The sequence below is a fragment of the Equus quagga genome, chromosome 22 (assembly GCF_021613505.1).
Source record: "Equus quagga isolate Etosha38 chromosome 22, UCLA_HA_Equagga_1.0, whole genome shotgun sequence".
Lineage (NCBI taxonomy): Eukaryota > Metazoa > Chordata > Mammalia > Perissodactyla > Equidae > Equus > Equus quagga.
In genome coordinates this window covers 19,248,412-19,271,137 of record NC_060288.1, presented here as the reverse complement: position 1 = coordinate 19,271,137, position 22,726 = coordinate 19,248,412, and the positions used below count along the sequence as shown (strand labels likewise).

At 36.9% G+C, this 22,726-nt stretch overlaps 1 protein-coding gene across 10 annotated transcripts in view; it reads right to left on the bottom strand.

The window, feature by feature from the left end:
• The window catches only part of SLC7A2 (solute carrier family 7 member 2), a 65,046-nt gene that overhangs the window by 5,771 nt on the left and 36,549 nt on the right, over positions 1-22,726 (bottom strand). For 8 of the 10 annotated variants that reach the window (XM_046648519.1, XM_046648515.1, XM_046648514.1 and 5 more), the window contains 10 exons: positions 17,214-17,604; positions 16,582-16,737; positions 13,221-13,386; positions 11,932-12,065; positions 10,728-10,950; positions 8,729-8,868; positions 5,394-5,496; positions 3,817-4,022; positions 2,596-2,762; positions 1,703-1,811 (listed from right to left, as the gene is read on the bottom strand). In XM_046648519.1, the coding sequence (XP_046504475.1) occupies positions 1,703-1,811; positions 2,596-2,762; positions 3,817-4,022; positions 5,394-5,496; positions 8,729-8,868; positions 10,728-10,950; positions 11,932-12,065; positions 13,221-13,386; positions 16,582-16,737; positions 17,214-17,589 (1,780 nt within the window). In that variant the 5' untranslated portion in view covers positions 17,590-17,604. Of the gene's footprint in view, positions 1-1,702; positions 1,812-2,595; positions 2,763-3,816; positions 4,023-5,393; positions 5,497-8,335; positions 8,473-8,728; positions 8,869-10,727; positions 10,951-11,931; positions 12,066-13,220; positions 13,387-16,581; positions 16,738-17,213; positions 17,605-19,123; positions 19,255-22,726 lie in introns of those variants that run through there. The other 2 variants (XM_046648521.1, XM_046648513.1) reach the window with 2 other exon arrangements.

Genomic DNA, 22,726 nt, shown 5'->3' with positions numbered 1-22,726 from the left:
TCAAATAACTGTATAAAGGAACTGTTTATTAACAGCCATGCTAAGAATTAGAAGGAAATGTTTTAAGTATCCTCACAAGATAGTGTATATTACTTATATGTAGGCATTGTGCTGTGTTTTAATTATATTTTAAAAAATTGGTTGAGTTTTGAATTGATGTGAAATGCATTATAATTTTCCCATTTAAAATAATGACAGGTAGGCTACCAATTAGCATTTTGGCATGTCCAATTATTGGGAATGATTCTATTTCCTCTCATTTTCTCAGAGGTTTGAAGATCCAGCCTTCTTCATCCTCAAACAGAGGTATTTTCGTCATCACCATTTTACAAAGAAACTGAGGCACAAAAATAGGGGGGTAACTTGGCCTAGGTCACACAGTTAATAAGTGGCAGGGGTAGATGGCAAACCCAGAGAGACTGGCTCTATAGTTTACACTCTTAACCAAGACCAAGTACATTAAACCACAGTGAGCTACAATTTGAGGAAAGAAGCATGGCTTGTGGAAAGACAGGAAGCATAGAGAAACTCTCCACCAGAACAGAAAAAGCTTCTCTGGGCTCAGAGCAGAGGAGTGAGTTCTATAGTCCGCGTACCCTGAGGAGTTCAGCTCAGCTTCCTGGTAGCACCTGGGAGGTGGCAGGACACCAAAGGAAAGGTTGTGTGGTGCATTCCTGAGGTCATAGCCAATTGTTAAGTCATTTTTGTCAGGATGCTGGCCCTGACGCAACAGAACCACCTACCGGAAGTCGCCACAGTGACAGAAACAGAGAACAACCTAGTGTAACCTGTGTGGATGGATAACCTTTGACCCAAGGCACCACATCCCAATTCCTTGGCACAGTGTAGGATCCCCAAAATATGGGCAAACTCTAGTGTGGGTGTAGGGGGATGGGTAAAACTGACTGAGGTTAACTCTCTCATCAACTCAAGTGGGCTGGTTTCTTGAAATTGAAATTTAGTTAATTGATAGCCAAAGCAAACACTTATATGCATACAAAAAAAGTGAACTAGATTCATTCTTATTAACCCAATAGGAGGACTGTCAAAAATCATAAACTCTCAAACTCCTCAGGCCACCAAAACCAATGCAGATGGAACTCTCATTTCTCACCGCTTCACCTTACAGACCTTACACCTCACATTTTTAAGACAGTCGGTGCTCAGTGTTTTAGTTACAACAAACTTAAACTCTTGATTTCTAACTCAATTTTCACACAGGAAACTGAAGGGAGTCATAATGAAAAACAATATAACTAAGTCCACTTATGTTATTTAATGCTCAATTCTACCCCAAGGCTCTAGTAATAAGCAATTTAGATATCAGGAAAGAAATTTCTTATTAGCTCATTCAAAATGTCTCCAGAAATCTACTGGGACCTGAAAAGGACTGGCTCTGGACTCAGACTCTAGGGCTGCCATTTACAAGCTAGATCCCTTGACTTTGGGGGGGCTTCAATTTTCTCAACCATTAAGTTGGAGAAAATAGAACCTTCAGGGTTTTACTGGGAGAACTGAATAAAAAAAAAAGTATCTGAAAACATGTGGAAAAGTAAGCATGCAGAAGTTCTAAGAATTGGGAAAGGAAGAAACTGGAAAAAGCCTTTATTTCCAAGAAGAGGGAGGGATGCGTTTCTCTAATAACAGTGTGTGAAACCAGAAAGAGCCAAAGTTCAGAAAGCGAAAACCTTAAAAGACCTACCCAGTGCCATCCAAATGCTAAATCTGATCCAAGTGTCTGCACTCAGCTGGACCATCAAGTAAATGTTCACCAGGATGCTGAAGGCCGGCAAAAATGGTAAGAATGGAACCTAAGGGGGAAAAATATCTTCTTACATATATCAAATTTTGAAAGCACATTCCCCAAATTATTTCAACATGGTGGCAACTAATTTGACATACACACTTTGACACTGTGTCACGAAGTTTATATTTTTACAAAAAGGACAACCTGAATAAAAACCATTCTTCTAGAGAATACTAAAAGGAGCACCACATTTTACACTATATACTGAAGCTCAAAGGAACAAGGGATTTATCCAGCCCACTAACACTTGCGTCATCACCAAGATGCAATCAGTTTTAGGGTTTAGTTAAAGTTTAGGGTTCACTGGTTTAGTTCAGATATCAACAGGGCATTCCTCTGGAACTCTGGATACACAGGGCATCCCAGGGGAGACCTCCAGGAAGCTCCCTTCAAGCCGAAACCTGCTCTTAGTTTGAAAGGATAGTTTCACGTGCAGTGGAAGGGCTTTTGGTGGGGATAATCTTCCTGAGAGGGTAGTGAATTTCTAGAATAAAATATTCTAATTATTCTTCTGATACTATAGATTATTTAATAAGAAATTTGTTTACGATTATATATAATGATATTGTGACAGGAACACACTCAAGTGTTTGAAAAGGGCAGGAAGACAGCCAACGTAAGGAGAATAGTTATAACAAAAGAACATCTCAAAGAATTGTAACACTCTTCTTGTTCACTGGTTAACTTCAGCTGAAGTGTTGTTTTTTTTTAAGGAAAAACTCACAAAAATTAATGTACAAGAGAAAAAGTGCACAATATTTAGGATCTATAATATTCCTCACACATACCATAAAGGCTACTTTGTGCTGATTCTGGGGCTGCCTCCAAATGGTGAAAATGATCGCGATGCAGAGAACAAGAAACAGCACAAGGAGAACGAGGCTCCATGTTTCCAACCTGGCAATAGCCTGGACACCATAAGTGGTCAAAACACTGAGGCCCAAAATGAGAAAGGCTGCAAAGGCAAGATGTACATACAACAAAATCAGTACACGCACTTCACTCCGATTCCTCAGTTCAAACAGTCTCTTTGGATAAGACGTCAAGTTCTTTATAGATCTACTTTCCCAAATACTAAGATTGTTCATTTTCATTATGGGAAGAAATGGCTGACTTCACTGATTTAAGAAACACTGCTTGCTTACTCCTGACTGTCTCCTCCTTAGAAGTCAACCTCCTTCTTGGCACCACCATCTTGCTTTTTCTGCCAATATGCCATCTGAGTCCTCATTTGCTACTGTCTCAGACTATATCACATGGATCATTGTCAGGGGTGGATATTTCCCTTTTTTCAAATGGGAAATGGGAAGTCTGTCCATTTTCAGCTGTTGTAAACACTGACTGTTAATGTAAACAAACAATATCTGATCTGCATCTTTTTTCCCTATTTCGGAGGTGAAATCACCCACCCACCCTATCTCTGACTGTCAAGTCTTCATTAGGGGTCCCTCCTATATGTTCTCAGGGAAACCTGGACTTCCCTTAGCCTGTCTCCCCTAATCCTGTTCTGTAAAGCCCACTGGGAGCCAGGACCATCTCTCTTGATATCCCAGGTGCACAGCAGAATTCCTGGCACATTGACGGTGCTCAACAAATATTGTTGAAAATATGAATGATTACCTAACTGTGGGTGACAAACAAGGATTTTCTACATTGCCTCCCAGTCTCCTTGGGTCCCAGTTCTGTTATTGGCAGGTGTCCTTGGCCTGATGTTAGGGAACATGAGTTCCTTAACAGCTAATGAGATGGACGAAGTTTGTACCTCTGCCACTAGTACCTTGGGGAATTTCTCCCTTTCTTCTTCGATTACCAAGGTATGATAAATTTATCCTGCTAATATAAAGATGATCTCAAATACTAGTAACCCATCAAGTGGAAGTTTCAGGGCTTGGAGTAGTTGCAACATATTCTAGGGTAAGGTGAGGCCTTTCACCCTCCTTCACATTGTGCCAGCTCCACGTACACACATCTGCGGGGTATTTATAATGGATGCAGTAAAGAGGACTTACCAAGGAATCCGACCAGAAAGCTCACGAGAGAAGCCGACTGTTGTGTAGGCAGAACCGAGGGGCTGAAGACAGTTTGCAGGATGAAGCGCCGTCCTTGCAGCCTGGTGACGTGGGGCTCGCTTTTCGAGGCAGCACCAGCACATGGTCTCAGAGCTTCTTTCTCAGTGGAATATTTGGGCTGCTCGTAAGATAAGCCAGGCTGGTACCTGTCCCCAAATAAATGTGGTGTCTTTATTCTCAAAGAGATATTTGGCCTGAAGGAAACGATCACTTAAAATTATAAGTGAGACATCTTATACTCAGACCATAGCTTGTGCAGAAAACTGACACTTCTCGTGACTCCAGCCCCAGAGCACACTGAGCCAGGCCACAAACCTGCCCAATAAGACATCTGAGGCAACTCTGAATTTCCTCTGATAGCCACTTCACTAGAAAGTTATATGTCAGATGCAGCAGAGAGCTACATTCTGAAGCGAGGCAATTGCGACAACAGGATAATTACTCTGAAAATATCTATGTCCAAAGGAAACATGGTTCGAGAAAACAGCACAGAAACTCTGGTTGCATAACAGCTACAGAGTAACATACAGCCCTCAGTTTGGCATTCAGAGGCCTCATCACATGCCACCTCTTTAGCCTCTTCTCCCTCAGATTTCCTACCTGAGTCCTCTAGTTTAACCCGGACTAGCTCCTCCAGCCATTCCGCCACCTCCCAACCGCATGCATGCCATCCTCCTTTGTTATTGTATTCTCTTCCTCTACATCAAGATATCAGCCTGCCTCAGCCCAGCCTCCCCAGGGTGGTCTCTTTTCCCTCTGAGCAGCCTTTACTTAAATTTAAGAGTAACAGCTGTCTTCCATCTAAAGAAGAAATATGCTCCCTGAGAAAAAATACATGGAGGCATACAGAAGAAAATTAAAACCACCCACAATACCACTGTCCAGTGTTAACCACTGCTAGCATTTTGGGAAAATTTCAGCCAAGAATAAATGCACGCATGTATATATGCAAAAAATGACTTCTTCATGTAAATTTATGTTATTTAAATAAATTCAGATTACATAGGACTGTGCATCCTGAAACTGATACATTTCTGTATGTAATTAAATTCACTTTATTTGCTGTAGAAGAGTCCACCAAATAAATATACCCTCATTTAGTTAACTATTCTCCTATTGATATTCAGGTTAGTTCAGTTTTTCACTATTATAAATTACCCTTTCCATGAACATCCTTTACATATATCTGTGTGTGCTTCTTTGATAAAATCTTTGGTATAAAATCTTAGCAGTTGAATTATTGGCACAAAAAGTATTTTATTTTTAAGTGTTTTTATACACTATGAGAATTTACCATTTACACAGATTGAGCCAACCTATCATTAATTATCAGTTGTATTTGATGCTTTTGCTAGTATGTCTATTACACTTTACATGGATGTCTTTAAATCCATGGCCTCTTGCTTCTGTGAGACTGCTAACTTCTTGAAAGCAAGGACAGTGAGTCCTAACTGTCTTTATTCCCTGGGCTCCACATGACACACACTCTTCAGAATCATCTTCCAAGGACAGCTCACCTGAGGATGAGAACACAGGCTGCAACCAGAGAGTAGGCCAGAAGAGTGCCGATCGACATCATGTCCACAAGTGCCTTCAGGTCAAAAAGAAATGCCATCACAGCTATTGAAACAAGCAAAGAACAGTGAGGAAAATGGCCCATGATACAATTCTATACAGTTGATGACTTTCAAGTCAGGCTCAGCTGACTGACTTTTTGTTTTAGTGCCAATGATAAGGAAAACAAAGTATAGAAAATATATTTCTCACAGTTAATAAGATGCTCTTTAGGTCATATAAACTCCTACTAAAACTTCAAAACCCCTCAGCTATCTATTAAGTACAAAACACATCTACTTTGATTACTTAAAAAATATTGACCTGACAGAGTGAAAATATTATATAACAGAATACTCTCCTTTGATGTTTCAGAAGAAAACATGGCTAAGAAATATGGGCCAACTCCTTTTTTAAAATCATAAAAAATTCTAACAGAAGAGCTTTCATCATAGATGTAATATAATCATTTTTGATTTCCATCTGCATTTAGAGTTATATCATATACAAAATAATTTCCAATTAAATTATGTTTCTGATATAGGCTAAATTCTATGCTGATTGAAACCACACAGTCCAGGAAGACTGACTAGATCCCAGAGCTCAATCTATGGTCCTGTACCCAAATCCCAATAACGTTAAGAGACAAAATATACTTTATATAGTCGAATAGTTAAGTTGCACTTAGCAATTTTTTTATCCACTGAAACATCAAAATAGCGATAATATTAATTTGAATTTACCACATAGTTGTCCCTATCTTAGTAAGGAGATAACGCCACATTCCATTTATATGGTGTTCTGGACCTCTCTGCAAGTTTTATATCTCTATGATTTCATTTTATCTTCAATTCAATAATCCTATGAGACAGGGGAAATTATTTAGGTTCAGTTATATAAAATGGCCAGTATTTGACTGTTTTTAACTAAAAACCATCAATTTCACATGGTTTGACCCAATAGGATTAGTATCCTCTTTTTAAAGACAGGCTTACTCTTAGAGAGTAGGTTACAACTACTAGGTAGCAGCAGGATTCCCCCTAAACTAACATCCCAAGCAGCTGCTACAAACCACACTGTTTCTTTAAATCACCTCAAGCCTCACTTTAAAACTCTCCATTGCTAGTATACTGATACATTATCCTATTACAATTTCAATATGTTTTCTAAGAATCAGATACCTAAAATAAGGTAGCCAAGACAGAAGAAAATGATTAATTATCTGTACAAGAAATCTAAGCCGGAAACAAGCAAAGTAAGGTGGAGTACAAAATAACAAAAATATAATATTTTAGAGCATATTTAAAAGCCCTCTGTTAGAATTTTCTTCTTTTTTTTTTTTTACAAGGAAGATTTGCTCTGAGCTAACATCTGTGGCCAATTCTCCTCTTTTTTCACTTGAGGAAGATTAGCCCCGAGCTAACATCCACGCCAATCTTCCTCCACTTTGTATGTGGGATGCCTCCACTGCATGGCTGATGAGTAGAGCAGGTCCACACTCGGGATCCAAACCCATGAACCCAGCCAATAAATGGAGCACGCATAACTTTAACCACTCAGCCACAGGGTCGGTCCCACAATTATGTTCTTTTAATCATTAATTTCAATATCTTATTATGCTGCCAAATTAAACTCATCCTGAAGGAAGAAGTAAATTTTTTAAAATTCTGAACAAAAAGCAGAGTATCACTGGGCAAGATTTTACTGGAAAAAGTAAAAGATTTTATGGAATAAATAAAAGGTGTGTCTCTGTTAAGATTTATAAACTATCTCTAATAGTATAATGCAACATTTAACAAGAAAATGGGCTTTGAATCATCTTGTGCAACCTTAGTCTTATGGGGGCAGAAATATAAGCACTGAGAAAATAAGTGCTTTGACCTTCCAATGGATGCCTAATAAAATGCCAAATTTGTCAGAAAAGATTTACAAAATGAAGTTGTTTAGGCAACTACTTTCTGACTTTGAAAAAAATCCTATTTTGTACATAACTAAGAATTACCATTCTCCAATATAATTTTCCAATAATTCAGAGCCTCAAAAAAACTAATATTTTTGGTTTGAATTTCTACTAACAAGATTGTTTATTGTTTTATCTAGAAAGCTTACTGGAGTCCTTTTCTTGCTTCCTATAACAGGACCTGTAAGGCCATTCTCTTGATCTGTAGAATTGCTTTGAAAATTTCTGCATGGAATAAGAATCTGGCCAAAGGCACTTTACATAGATATGCCGAAAGGTAGGCATCTGGAGTTTTAAAATATGATTTACGGGCCAAAACTGTTGAAAGGAAAAACAGATTCCTAACCGGGTTTACGAGGATAAAGGTATCACTAACTTTTCAAGAGCCATGACGGCCCAGGAAGTGGGGATGATTCCAACGGTCAATATAAATTGTCTTTGACATTTCTTATGTTTAATTAAGAATGAGTAAACCATTAACTTTAGAAAAATCCTATGATCCTTTAGCAACATTCAACTTAAATCCTAAACAAAAAAGAAAACATTAAATCATTTTTAATTAATATTTCAAATATTAAGTAATCATCCTTTAATTAAAATTTTATGTGTCAATAATATAATTTCATGTGCTAGTTCATCAATCTGAAAAGCATTTAAAACCTGACATATAGTGAAGAGCCATTATAACCCTTTGCATATTTGTTAGAAGCCCAAAAGGTTAAAATAACGACATCATAAAAACGGCTAAAGGGTCAGTTAAGAATGAATTTCAGTAGACCACAGCCACCACAATTTGCAGATGTAATCCCAGTGCTCATACCCTAATTTATCAGTGATTTTGTTCTTAACTTACATGCACAGCAAGCAGACCCTCTTTATAAGTCCATGCATGCGCATAAAACGTTCAAATCCAATGTTGAAGAGGCCTATGTTTGTAAAGCTTACCAGAAATGACCCCTGCAGTCAACGTGGCAGCAACTGGTGACTGCCTCTTACTCACTCTGGCAAGAAATCTAAACAGTAAACCATCCCGGGCCATGGCAAACAGAATTCGGGGTAAAGGAAACATAGAGCCCAGAAGACTAGAACAGAAAAATTTATAATCCACATGTGAGTTATTACAAGTATTATTCTAGACAGGTATATACAGGTAAAGATTGGACACACTAAAGTGTAGAACCTATGCCCAAAAATTCAAAACAGGAAACATTCACAAAAAGGTTATTGACTGTCATGTAAATCAAAACAGAAAACCACCTACCCTTTCCCTTTTTTTTTTTCAGAATCCTTGATGATAAAATATCCCCTTTTTCTTAATAAAAGTCAACTCTCTCTCACCTGCCACTGCACCCGATGATAAAGTAGCAATTATTGGTGTCTTCGTTTTGGAATTGATTTGAGCTAGACATTTGAAAAGCAACCCATCCTCCGCCATAGCATAGATTACACGAGGCATTGGGAAAATGGATCCAAGAAGACTGAATAAAAAGCAAACACATGCAGTATGGCAAACACATCCATGCAAGATTACACCCCAGAACTAAAACTAAGAAAGGGCACAAAACTCAGCGCCACAGCTACGATTATGCAGTCTTGTTATTTTTAAAATGTATTATGATGGGGCATTTAAAAATATCTGCCAGTATTTACCACTGTGCTACTTATTATTCTGTTGCAGATACTTGCCCAGCACAATTATCAGACTAAAAACATTACTGCGAGTAATTTGTGCATGATTATTACTGAATTAAAACTAAGTAATTAAGACTTAACAGGAAACCAAACTCAATCATTATCATTGAGACATTTTTAGCAGCAATAACTTAGAAAATAAAATTCCTAAATTGATATGTAGAGATCAAGTAATCTGATTTCATAGTATAGTCACTTCATTTACTCAATAATTATGCATTTTTTATATTTATTTTACCATTATTTTTCCTCATATAGCCTAATCTTCAGTCAAATTAGTAATTAATCCCAGCATCATAAGATAATTATAAGAGAAAGGTAAAAAAATCAATTCATTGTAACTTTAGTACATAGAAGTAGCCACCATTAAAAGTTAGTAACAGTGAAGTTTAAGAAAATGATTTTTACTTTAGATGTTTTGAATCACTTGTGTGTACACTGCTTGTACCATTCCATACAAACTTAGCTGTAAAAAGTAACCATTTAAGAGAAAATAAATAAAATATTTTAATTTAAAAATCCATCTTCTCTATCTTTTAATCAGGTTGGGTTGAGGTTGGCCATGGCTGACTCTTCGTCCATCTGTCCTCAGACCATGGTGGCATAGGATCTTCACAGTTCAGATTTTTAAAACGATTTGAAACTATTCAGAATAAGCCTCAACACTAGCAGATGGCTGAGAAACCAACGAGAGTAATTTCTAATTGTTGCTTAATATTACCTTGAATAGAAAATGGAAAGGATTTTGAGGGGAAAAAAAAAGCTAGGCTGATGAATTATAAAAGGATTCTTTTCCCAATTTCAGACTTTTAGAAAACTATTTTCACTTCAAAACATCAGTAATCAGGCAAAGAGATTAATTTCCTCTTTGTGAGAATTCTGTACTGCATAGCATGGTATAAAACCAGAATGAAATACCTATCTCATATGTTAATTTGAAATATGAGTAGCTCAGGAAACCTGAGAAATGAATTCTAAAATATTAAAATATGCCAGTTATGGAAAATCCTAACACTTGGTATTCAATTACCCTTTTTTTCACACAGATATTACATGAATTTCCACCATTAATTTTAGAACAATAATTTATATTTCTAGACCAAGTTCACTCTGATCAGTGCTAAAAGTCTCAATGTGTCACAATAAAAAGCACATTACATTTAACAATGCCACCGCATACAGCGTCCACTCACACAGATTTGATATTACTTTAAAAGACAGCAGAAAATGCCAAGTCTGCACATAAGGTCTCAGTTGTCTTTAACACTGTAAGTGACATGAAAGTCAACAGGGAAATATACTGGTATAAGCACCCTAAAGTTTTATAATACATATATGAACAGGTGTGACACATACCTATGTACTTGTGTATGTGTGTACCAATGCTGTATGTATTTCTCCTGAAGCTTGGACCACCATTATCTTGAAAAACTGACTCAAGTGATGGGGGGAAAGATTGTATCACTTAAGATTTTTATATAGCAATTCTGGGCAAACTATTCAGAGAAATATATAATTACATAACATGTTCCTCATATTATTTAAAAATATTTTGTTTTTAAAACATATGAAAGCAATTCTTTGGACACTGACTATACTTTGCAGGACCCCAAGCAGCACCTGCCCCAGAGGCAATGCAGTGTACCTTGCTGACAAAGCACAGAGGGAGCCCGCTGCAACGACATATTTGGCGGGACCCCATCCAACATATTCAAATGCTACAGGAAGGGGGCTTTTCTCATCCAGGAGGTAGTACGGCATCATAAGTGTTAAAGCTGCAGAGACCCCAAAATAGGCCAGGAAGCAAACAAGCAAAGAAGTCACAATTCCAATAGGAATAGCTCTCTGAGGGTTCCGGACTTCTTCACCTAAGGAGATATAAACAAAAGGTTTGCATGTTTAATAAAACATGAAGCGGTATGCCATTAATTCTTCTCCTCCTCCACAGTAATTCTACTCTGCTTTTGTCCCTCTCATTTTCTTAGCTTGATCCATCTATTGTACATGAGATTTACTCTCTTCTTCAGGGTACTTTCCTATTACATAAAAATCCAATTCCACAAAGAAAAAGCATCTTATACCAGCACTATCAAATATTTAGGGATAGAACAGCAGCCTTAATCCATTTGGAAAATGATTCATCCACAGAGCTTAAATGACTGTCATGGCATTCTGTGGGCCCTTAAATATAAAGGCTTCAGGTGAACTTTTACCCAATCCATCTTCTTATAATAAACTCTAGCTTCAATTAACAAATAGTATACTTTGGATCCTTCCAATAAGATTTGGCATTTGAAGCACCCGAAATATGATCAATTATAAGCCCGTGCAATAATATGAACCCAGAGGAGGCACTTAGAGAGTGATTCTGGCATGATTACTTTGTTGGATAGGATAAAGAGAAAAGAATTACCACAATATATTTTGTCTGACTAAAGAGACCATTTCAGAGCATGACCATTATTTGTTACTCCTTATGACAGCACTTCTGGACAGAAGGTTAAGGATAGCAATTATGACTAACATTTATAAAGCATTTGACGGCTTGCAAAGTATTTTTCATACGTATTTCTTCAAAGTAAGTTTTCATATGCACATCTTAGGTACCTTCATAACAACTGAGGGGGAAGTACTGCTCTCCCAATTTTACCAATATGGAAACCAAGGCTCAGAGAGTTTCCTTACGTTTCTTTTTATCATATCCAGCAGGGGTCACAGCTGGGCCTGGAACTTGCCCTTATTCTACAATTCCCACTGTCCTTCCTTGGCCCTCTGCGGCCACCCACGGGCATTCATGGGGTACAAGGAACACCTTTTCCTTCGACAGAGAGCCAAGATTCTGCACTTACCAGTTGTTGCAATGCAGTCAAATCCCACAAAGGCATAAAAGCAGGTTGCAGCCCCAGCCAAAGTGCCTGCAAAGCCATAAGGCATAAAGCCACCAGCCCCATAGATACTTGTTCCATTTTCAGAAGGCGGCTCTCTAAGGAAGAGAACAAACATCAGAAAGTCTTTTTCATAGGAAACTGCTTCTTCCGGTGGTTTCTCTCAAGCCACATCCTTGGAAGGCTGCTGTGTTCAGAGCTGATGTATACAAAACTAAGAGTCAACCCTGATTCTCTCACCCTGGCCTAGAGAATATGGTGTGTCCTCAGCAATGGCACCCTAACGGGTTACCAACACTCAGTTGGAGGCTGATCTTGATGCTGCATAAGCAGGAGGCCCAGACCCATTCTGGCTGGAACTCACAGCCAGGCAGGATTTTGAGAGCAGACACTCCATAAATGGGCCACGATCTGAAATAAAGACAAGAAACTTCCCCTTCCCGTGGACAGGTGGGCAGACTACACATTTTAAAACTTTACTATGAAGACATTTGAAAAGGTGAAATAAATTCTCTAGGTTTGATTAATAATTCTGAAGTTGAATATTTTATTACATGTTAAAAATTGTAAAAAAAAAAAGATACTAATTTTTTTGCCTCATCAGAATGACTACAAACAACATATGTAAAGGAGAACACAGATGCACCTCGCTCCATATAATAGATATTTTTGTAATCTTAGTTTAAATACACATAGGAATGTTATGCTTAAATCAATCTTAGGATGAAAACTTTTATATATAATTATTATTAATTTAATATTTGAGACTATCAGGTTTAAAGTGAAAGGAACAGATAATTCTGCTTATGCAACCAACAACACTCTCCAAAATCACAAGGCCTAAAAATGACCACTAGGCTGAGAGAACTGCAATGAGACCAAACGGTATTCCCAAAGGAAGAACTGAAGGATACATGTCTCAAAAATATTTATTGTTATTTAGAGGTGGCAACCTCTGGGGGAAAAGCCATTCTTCTGAGGGTTAGGCTGTTCCCTGGTCTTCCCCTAAACCTGGAGAAGAGCATGAAGTTGGGCACCAGCAGCTGCACGGCTTCAATCAGCTGCTCAAAAGTGAGCACACTTAGGCATTTGTGTGTGAGGGGAGCCTGGGGAGAAGAGTTTTGGAATAAAACAGCCTCTCAGAAGCAAAAAGTTTGAGAACAATTATTCTAGAGGAAAATATAGCATAAGACAAAAGCAGGCAAATTAAAAAAACAAACAGAACAAGAGGGGAAAAACCCTAAATATTTCACCTGGCATTGGCTGATATATTTTTAAGGAACTCTTCACTAATCTTCCAGTTTGCCACATTTCCTTTCACAAACCCAGCAACCATAACGAACAGAAGGACCAGGACATTAACAGCTGTGAAGATTTTATTCACCCAAGCAGACTCTTTTACTCCAAAAGATAAAAGACCTATGGAAGAAGAAAGGGTATTTTAATTTCACCTAAGCCTTACACAGGCAATGGCATTTGGAGGCAATTACAAGCTTTGGGATACTATTTCACCACCATTCATATCTTTAACACACATTTAGCCCTTTCTATTGCAAGTTCTTACTCACTCGTCTGATCGTGAAAGAATGTCTTCTGAACACAACCAACTCCATTTCAGAAGGCAGATGGTGCTCATAGCCAAGAGAGACCACACTCTCCAAGAAATAAATAAATCTAGTAACTTTAGCTACGATTACCAATGGGTAGATACAGGTAAAGTAACTAAATTTTAATCAAATGCTGTTCTGAAAAGCCATTTCGAGGTTAACGGTTGCAAAATTTTGAAAGCAAAAGCTCAACCATATGTTTGCCTCATATTTACTAAATATATAAAGAAAGTAATTCTTCAATTGTCATGCCAAATAGATATTTTGTTAAATCGATTCTCATTTTAATAGTTTTATTTTGTATTTTGATTGTAAAAGTAATCAATTTCCGAGCCAAGTAATTTGAAGACTCAGAAAAAATATGAAGGAAACAAAGATCAAGTGTACCTCCCTTCCAGAATTCTGTGCACGCACACACACTTCCATGTCAACAAATACATAAGCTCATTTTTAACAGCCATAAACTCTTCCATGATACAGACACATTATACCTCAATCCCTTATTTATAAACAATCAGGTCACTCTGAGTTTCTTACAGCTATGAACAGTACTGACATCATCATCCCTTTATAAATACCATTGTACACTTTCAAATGGTTTCTTTACAATAGTTTTCTATAAGGTAATACTGGATCAAGGGTATGCACTGTTACACAAGGCTTTTGGTTCATATTGTCAAAATATTCTCCAGAAAGTTTGGCCCAATTTGAATTGCCCATTTTTTCCATTGGGCTATTCTTGTTTATATTAATTTCTAAGATTCATTTATATAATAAATGCTATAAATTCTCTGCCTGTCATGCATTGCATATGTTTTTCCCAGTTTATCATTTACTTTTAATCTTAGTGTTAATTATATATATAAGAAACTTTTAGAACATAAATTTTTCCTTTTTAGTTTCTACCCTTAGCTTTCTAAAGCTAAATTTTCCCTAATATTAACTCAAAAACATTCACCTTTGTTTCCTTCTAGTAATTTTATGATCATATTTATATCTTTAATCCATCTGGTATAAGATATGAATTATGGACCAAAGAAGTTTACTCTTTACTATTAGGGAAATGACTGACAGGATTATGCCACATATTTACTTGCTTCTTCCCCATATCTATACCACCCATGACCAAATAAGAAAAATTATCCAAGTAGAGATGAGAGAAGTTGAATTTCATTCTTCTACCTAAGTTTTGATGATATAAAGGAAAACTGTATGGTCAATACAATTACTAACCCAGTAACTGTCTGTCTGTTTAGGAACCACTATACAACTTGGAAATATACACCATACATTATACCACTATACATTTCAGAAAATAACAACACTACTGTCACGTTTTATAAGTTTCCCAATAGTCTATGTGCACTCTCTATTCTGAGATCTCCGTCTCCCACCAGTAGATTAGAGACTAATGAATATTTCATCTAAATACTGCATACACTTCCCTTATATCATTAACAATAGCTTCAGTTGGCAAGACATTTGGTATTATAATATGAATAAAGATTTAGAATAGGAGGTTTTGATCTTCAGAGATTCTAAGAACAAAGTTACCATGTAAGCTTAGCCTATATTTAAAGTAAAGACACAATGGTCGATGAACACAGGACAAGTGATGCAGGCCAGGGCCTAAGTCTTGCCATGGAATCTAATGATTCCGTCTCATAGCTGCATGCTTCTCGTCATTCAGAGATTAAAGCTGAATATTTTAAGTTCACTGAAATCATTCCTAAATAAAATATGATGTAACTAACGTAATGTTAGCTAGGCTGTTTAGAAACCAAAACAAACAAACAAGATCTATCACCTGTTGAAAAACAATGGATGCTAATCTTCTTGACATTAGAAGCAAAATGCCAAATATTTTAGACCTATAAATTTTGCTCATGTCCCTGTCCCTATATAAAACATTTAATTAATGGCTAACATTTTTAAGAGTAAAGCTATTTTCAAAAATTATATAATTCTACAAGTAAAAATTTTATTATAGAAAGATATTTCTGCCACACTTTTGTAACCAAGGGAAAAAGCAGCTAGAGATAAGGTTGGACAGGAAAGCAAGGGGCAGGTTATCCAGGGGATATCAAGTAGGAAGTGGGAATAAGCAGGGATTTTATTCTTAGTATAATCCTTGATAGGTTTAAGCAGGAGTACACATAGGGATGACAATTAAAATAGAAAATGTTCAAATAATTAAAAAAAACATAGAGAACAATAGGGATTAGGTATGCCTACAAAATAAAATAAAATTGCCCGACATCCAAGTGCTTACTATGTCCCAAGCAAGAAGCCTGTACAAGATAGACATTGATATCCCCACTCTATGGATGAGCAAACTGAGTCTCATGGAAAGATTAAGCCACTCAGTGTTCCAAAGATAGCATGTGGCAGAGCAGGATTGGAAAGCTGGTCCCTCTGACTAAGTCCTGTGCTTTTCTAAACTATTATTCTACAATACTGACGAAAACGGGAAAATTCTAGTATCAAGCATGTTGCCTACACAATGTCTACATTAAAAAATGACAGGAGGTTTGAATATGCTTCCTTTTTAACCAGATGCCTACATTATATAGATGAATGTATGAATAGAAAGAGAATTTCTTCTAGAAACAGTAAGCCTGCATATATCCCTAGTTGTATCTAACATGATATAATGCCAAGTTATACATTCTTCCTTACTGAAACTTCATTGACATTCCTGCATATCTCCAACTAGCGTTATAAAATTGATTAGCTCATCCTATTATTCAGTGCATTCCAGATGCCATTGACACAGAAGTGCTATTTTTACCATTCTATACAATTTAGATTTTTTGAAACATATCTATCACATAAGATAAAATGTGATGCTAGCCAGTGATGAGGCCTACAGATCTTCAGTAGAAACCTAAGTGTGTAAATATGCTGCCTAGTGTTGGGAACTCAGGCCCCAAATTCAATGGCAACCTATTTTCCCGGTACAATCAATCTGGCTCATCTTGGGAGAAGTGTCATAGTTTTTTCTCACCTGATAGAAGTAATATAAGGCATACAGCAAAAAAGTCAGGATACTCTGCAAGGCCGGAGTAATTCATTTTGAAGTATGTCCTGAAAAATTGACCAATCTGTTTGCTAAGAAGTTCATCAAAGGTGCCACTCCACGCTCTGGCGACACTTGACGTACCTTCCCAAAACACAGAACATTCAGAGAATACAAGGTCACTGGGAGAAAATTAACATAACATCATTTGCTACTCTATTCTACGATAAACACGGCTTAGTTCAGACAGAATTGACAATTTTAATCACATATAAAATTATCTTGGTAATTTTATAATTATACAATAATCAAACGCTCAAGTCCCTAACTGTGGAATCAGGGAATTTTATTTGCATTAAAGAATATAAGAATATATATAAAGAATATAAGAATACAGGCTTTGAAGCCCACTAAGAGACATATTCAGAGATGAAGCAGAATCCCCAAACCAAAAGGAGACATTTTAGAGATGAAAAAAAATGAGACACAGAGATCAAGCGATTCACTCAGAATCATGTAGCTGCTAACTAACACGGACCTACAACGGAAACCCAAGGCCTGTGACTTGGGAGTGCTATTTCTACTCTTCTACACAATTCGACTGATTTTTTGAAACATACCTATCACATAGGATAAAATGAGATTCCAGCCAGTGATGAAGGCCCACAGCTCTCCAACAGTAACATACGTGTACAAATACGCAGACCCAGTCTTGGGAACTCGGGCCCCAAATTCAGCGTAGCAAAGGCCTGCCATCACGGAGGCGAGGGCAGCGATCAGGAAGGAAACCACGATGCTGGGGCCAGAATCCGCTTTGGCAACCTCTCCAGCGAGTACATAAACGCCAGCACCAAGGGTACTGCCAACCCCCAGGGCAATGAGGTCCATGACAGATAAGCAGCGGCATAATTTGGAATCTTCCAGACTGTCCAGAGTAACGATTTTTCTCCGGATCAGACATCGGGCAAAAGACAGCGCTGCTCTGCAGGGAATCATGGTGAAGAGGGCCACCTGAGGAAGAGAAAGAAGGGAGGAGGTTAAAAGGTGATCAGGGACCATCATCCCTCCAATTAGCGACCCAGCTTCTTAGCACAATGAGGGCACCTGTATTCTCTTTTTCCCTTCTTGCTAGGGGTGTGGCCCAGTGCAATCAGAAGGCTTTAATAAGCCCAAGGTATGGCTTTCTCAGAGTTCACTCATACATGACCTTTCATAAGGGTCTGCAACAAATGGCTTATTTGGAGAGCAAAGGACTAGAAGCCCTGGGTGATTAAAAAGATTTGCCATTTTTCTTGGTACAATTTTTAAAGATAGTGTTGATAGAAATATATTCCAGGAGATGGCTCATTTGTCCTCACTACAAGCAAGGGGATGAATTACCTCTTCTTATCCATTCTCTCTCTCTCTTTCTTTTCTTCAATCATTCATTCAACCCATATTTTTTAGGCCTTGTTACATGCTAGGGGTTGTGTTAAGAACGTCTAGAAGGGTGTGGTACATAGATAAGATCTCTAGCTGTAGGGAACTAAAGACCAGCTATTGTCTAAAAGCAGGTAAATACGCCATCATTACACATTCAGCTTTATCAGTGTTATCAAATACGTGTGAGTTTCTCTGTCTCCATTTCATTCTGTTTCATTTTAATGTGGAGGCATTTGAATCTTTTAGAATAAAAATATTTCCCCCAAAACAGGCTTGGATTTTTCTAACTAAAAACTGCTATTCAACTATGCTTTAAGTATGAATTTGTAGTAAAACACACATGCTTATTTATATTTACTTGAGATTTCTAAATAAATAAATAAACCCAAAGTCCATGCCAAGTATGATGTGTTCTTTTGTAAATGGAATGAATAAGGCAGACAGAAAGTCTAACTCCCCACATCCAAGAGGCTCAAACAATCTAACAGTGGGAAAAATGATCAGGTTATAAAACAAAGTATGGATTTTAGTTTTATTTTAGGAAAGAAAAAAATACATATATTACAGTAAAAAGTCTGAAGCAAAATATATCAAAATATTAACAGTACTGATCTTTGAGAGGTGGGCTAATTTTTTCTTCTATGTATTCCATATAATGTGTATGATATTGCTAATATGTATTTCTCATTTATCTCCAATGAATATGCACAACATATGTGCCAAAAATATAAAAAGTAAAGACCCCTACATGGCTTTGTCTACAGAGACACAGAACTCAGCAGACAAGGAAATAACTAAGGAATAGGGAATATGATAGTATATGCAACTTATCAGTCAATAAAATCAAATGTATTTAACTTTTAGAAGTTCAAATTCATTTTTGCCACTTCTCTGCACAGTGATCTACAGAGCTTGAATACCATCCTCTCAATCTCATAATATTCATTATCAATAACCAAAACTCATGAGATCACAGCTGGGCATCTTCTCTGAAGAACTTAGAGCTTTCTATCCTACAAAATAAACTCGAACATTTCTCAACCTTAATATCTGTACAATAAAACTATTACTAAAAATAAATAAAATAAGATAAATTTTCTATACTAACTCTAAAAGGCTCGTTGCTCCTAAGAGAGAGAGAGACATTTCTGGGATGTGACTATCCAGTTTCACACTGACCCTAGGAGATAAAGTTTCTCACTGAACATCATTCACCCATCAACATAAATGCAAGTCCTCAATACTGAAAGCAGCTCATTCAAAGAATATAGAGAAAAATCCTAAAAGAAAAATGAAAATGAGTGAAAAGTTCCTTGACAGTAAAAATAAAATTGTACACATCAGAATCTTCAACACCACCTGACAGAGTGCCAAGCATGACACTTCACAAATACTTGTTGAAAAATTTGCAAATACAAATGACAGCTCCAATTCTGCCAAGATTTTGGCTTCCAAAGTAAAAACCCACCAATACTTCTATAAATCCCATGTGTACCAATTTCCACCCCTAACTCTTAAATAGCTATTTCTCATATAACACATCTAGAAGATAAGGTAGGGAAGTATTCTGCTTAAAAGAGAATTAAGAGGTGAAAAGCTGAAGTTATAAAGAGGCCAATTGAGGTGAGGAGGAGAGAATTGAGGCTGTGTACTAAATGATGACCTTCCGTAACATTTAAGCATTTTTATACAGAGATCTGCAAAGATCAAGAATTAGGGACCACTGCAACTGAAAAATGCTCAGATATGAAGACCTACTGAATTTCAGTAACGATTTAAGATCGTGCAAAAACAGGACATGTTACATACAACTTTAGAAAACAATTGATATACAAAATGAAGCACACCTGTTTGCCATTTAAATAAAATCCTCTCTTGATAAAGTAGTTAATTAACCTCAATTTTTATCAAAAAAGACAAATTTGATAACTATCGCATATTTAAGAGAAAGGATCTGGAAGAAAGCAAGAAAACTAAAGAAATTTTGGAGAGTGATAGGATTGTGGTGAGCTTTTATTTTTTTTAAATACTCTTTTCTGGTAATATGGTCATGATGTGAAATTTCTAAAAAAAAAAAAAAAACAGCATAAGGGAAATACAAAACAGCATGAAAGGGAATAAGCAAGCCAACCAATAAACAAACCTTCTTTGAAAATGTTAAAATAGTAAAAACTTTTGTCATTAATAGTTACCCAAAATGAATAAATGAGTGACCCCCATGTCATCAACGTGAAAGTGAACTTAATTCACTCCAGATTACATAGGAAGAATCGTTTACGGAAATATCTAGCTTAATCAGATAAGAGCTGATTGCTACTGCCTCTTGCCTATTCAAAATGGAAAGTATTTTTTGTTCAGTTTTTCTCTGTTGCCCTGAGGAAATAAGACAAAGCTGCTACTTGTCAAGCGTTCATTTGCTTTTGAGTAACAGAAAAACATACGTCAGAAACTCCTCTCAGAACCAACAAGTTACGCAACCTCCCTTGCAAACAGTCTCAACTACGCACACCTGATAAAATACTGATTGCGAAAGCCAGGACGCAAAACCAATTTTGTAGAAATATAATGGGATGGGAGAAAAGCAATGTAAAACCGTACTGGGTCAATTTAATGAATCATTATTAAACAAACACTAATTAAGTCCTAGCAGGTGTATGATACACTGCTTATAGTCAATAAAGAAAAAAGAATACCATGCTTTCGTAAAATAGGATTTTGTGCAGACTAATATATGAAAGTAGAGTGGCAACAGGGGAATGAGAAAAAAAGATACATATGTCTAATATGAGTGATATAACTTGATATTTACATATTTAAGTTTTGTACCTTTTCTTTCAAAACATTTTTAAAAGATATGCTCCTTATGTGAAATGGCTATGACAACCTCATTTCTACAAGGTTCTTTCATTGCTGAGGAAAAATCCAGTCATACTTAGCCTCTGACTCAGGTCGGCATCCACGGCCCTTGCCTGGGCTCTGGTGTGCTGCTCATCAACAAATAACTATGCAGGGAGAATATGCCGGGATTGTGAAGGTGATTCTATTGGTCTGGAGAGCACAGGCTGTTTTTCCATGAGCAGACAATGGGCTACACCATCACACCCACTGTCAGCTATTGTTACCGCGACCAAAGATTGGTATTTAATATGAAACCTACATACATGTACAAGAATATAAAAGCTCTAATCAACACTCTTATGAGGCCACAAATGATTCTAGTGATACCAAAAACAAATATGTATCCTTCTTCAATAAACAGTTATTTTATGAATTGCTAAGACAGCAGCCTCTATGGAGGAGGAAAAGTATGCATATATTAGCGTAGATCTGAAAATGTAATTAGCCAAGGGAGGGCTGGAAGGGATCTGCAATTCGCTCTGCAGCAGAAAAATCTCTGAATGATTTTAATAAGCTTAATGATGCAGTTGGACCCTCCTCAGCCCCACGACCCCAACCCTAACGGTTTCAAGACATCCAACTCCTTGATGGAACCTCTATTAATTCTTGCCAGAAAGCTAAACTCCTTCCTCAGCAACTTGGAATCACCCCCTTCTCAAACTTCTTCAATCCAGGTTGTAAACTTGGCAGTACAGAATTTTAGGTCAAGTAAATTCTTAGCTCTGATGGTATGACACCACCACAGAGCAGACTTCCTTTCAACAACCACAGAAATCTTTGAAAATCTGCTAATTACCATCAAAAGTCCGTCCTGGATTTTCACTTTGGTTCAAAAGTTTCATGTAGCATTTCGTTTCACAGGAACGAATTTTTCCCCTCCTTCCTTAAGTAAAGGCTACAATTTTAAGCTTAATCCTCTGTATCAGTATCACAGGCCCTGACAATAAATCTTATAGGAGAAAGCTGTGGCAAGCCAGTGGGGCAAGCACTCCAACAAATCGTCAACACATTAGCTCGTCCGAATTACAACCAAATTTTCCTTCCCCGTTTGAGTTGCTAATTTTGTGGTGAGACACCTGCACTTGCCATTTTCGGACTGATGGGGAAAAAGGAATTAAACCACATGGGACTGGGATCTTTGCCCCATTGTGTGCGTGTGTGTTTTCTCGTTTATTTCTCTGAACTACACCTTTTGGTTCTCCAATCTCCAAACTCAACATCAATTACATTTTTACAACTTTAACGTTCAAAAACATATTTTTAAATTATATTGTAGGTTAAATAATTTAGTAAAGGAGGGGAAAAGATACGGCTATAATGTCATGAAATTATTGACTTTTTTTCTCATTCTTTTAACATACTTTTAAGAAATTAATTTCTCAAAACAAAAACAGTAACAAACCTTTTCATTCAAACCTAAAACCTTTATTTTTCTGGAAAACAAAACTACTTTTTCATATACATTTCACTTATATTTAGTCAAAAGTTTATCTTTCTCCAAATCAAATTTTCTGAATAATCTCTTCCTTCAAAGTTTTCTCCGGATAGGTGAGCACAAATGTAGAAATAAGTAAAAATTAAAGACACATTGAAGCCGCTACAAAGTCACAATCATTGTAGCAATAACGTTTATATTTTCTTCCCTTTTATATCAACTCAGTACTATCAGGAATTTAGACTAAAAATGGATTATTTCAAAGTTTCTGATACAGAATCCAGACATAGACAAGCATCTTTCCTAAGAACATCCAACAAACAGCTGATAGAGAATTCTGGAAAGTATGTAAAGGCAGTTGGTGCTTCAAAACACGTG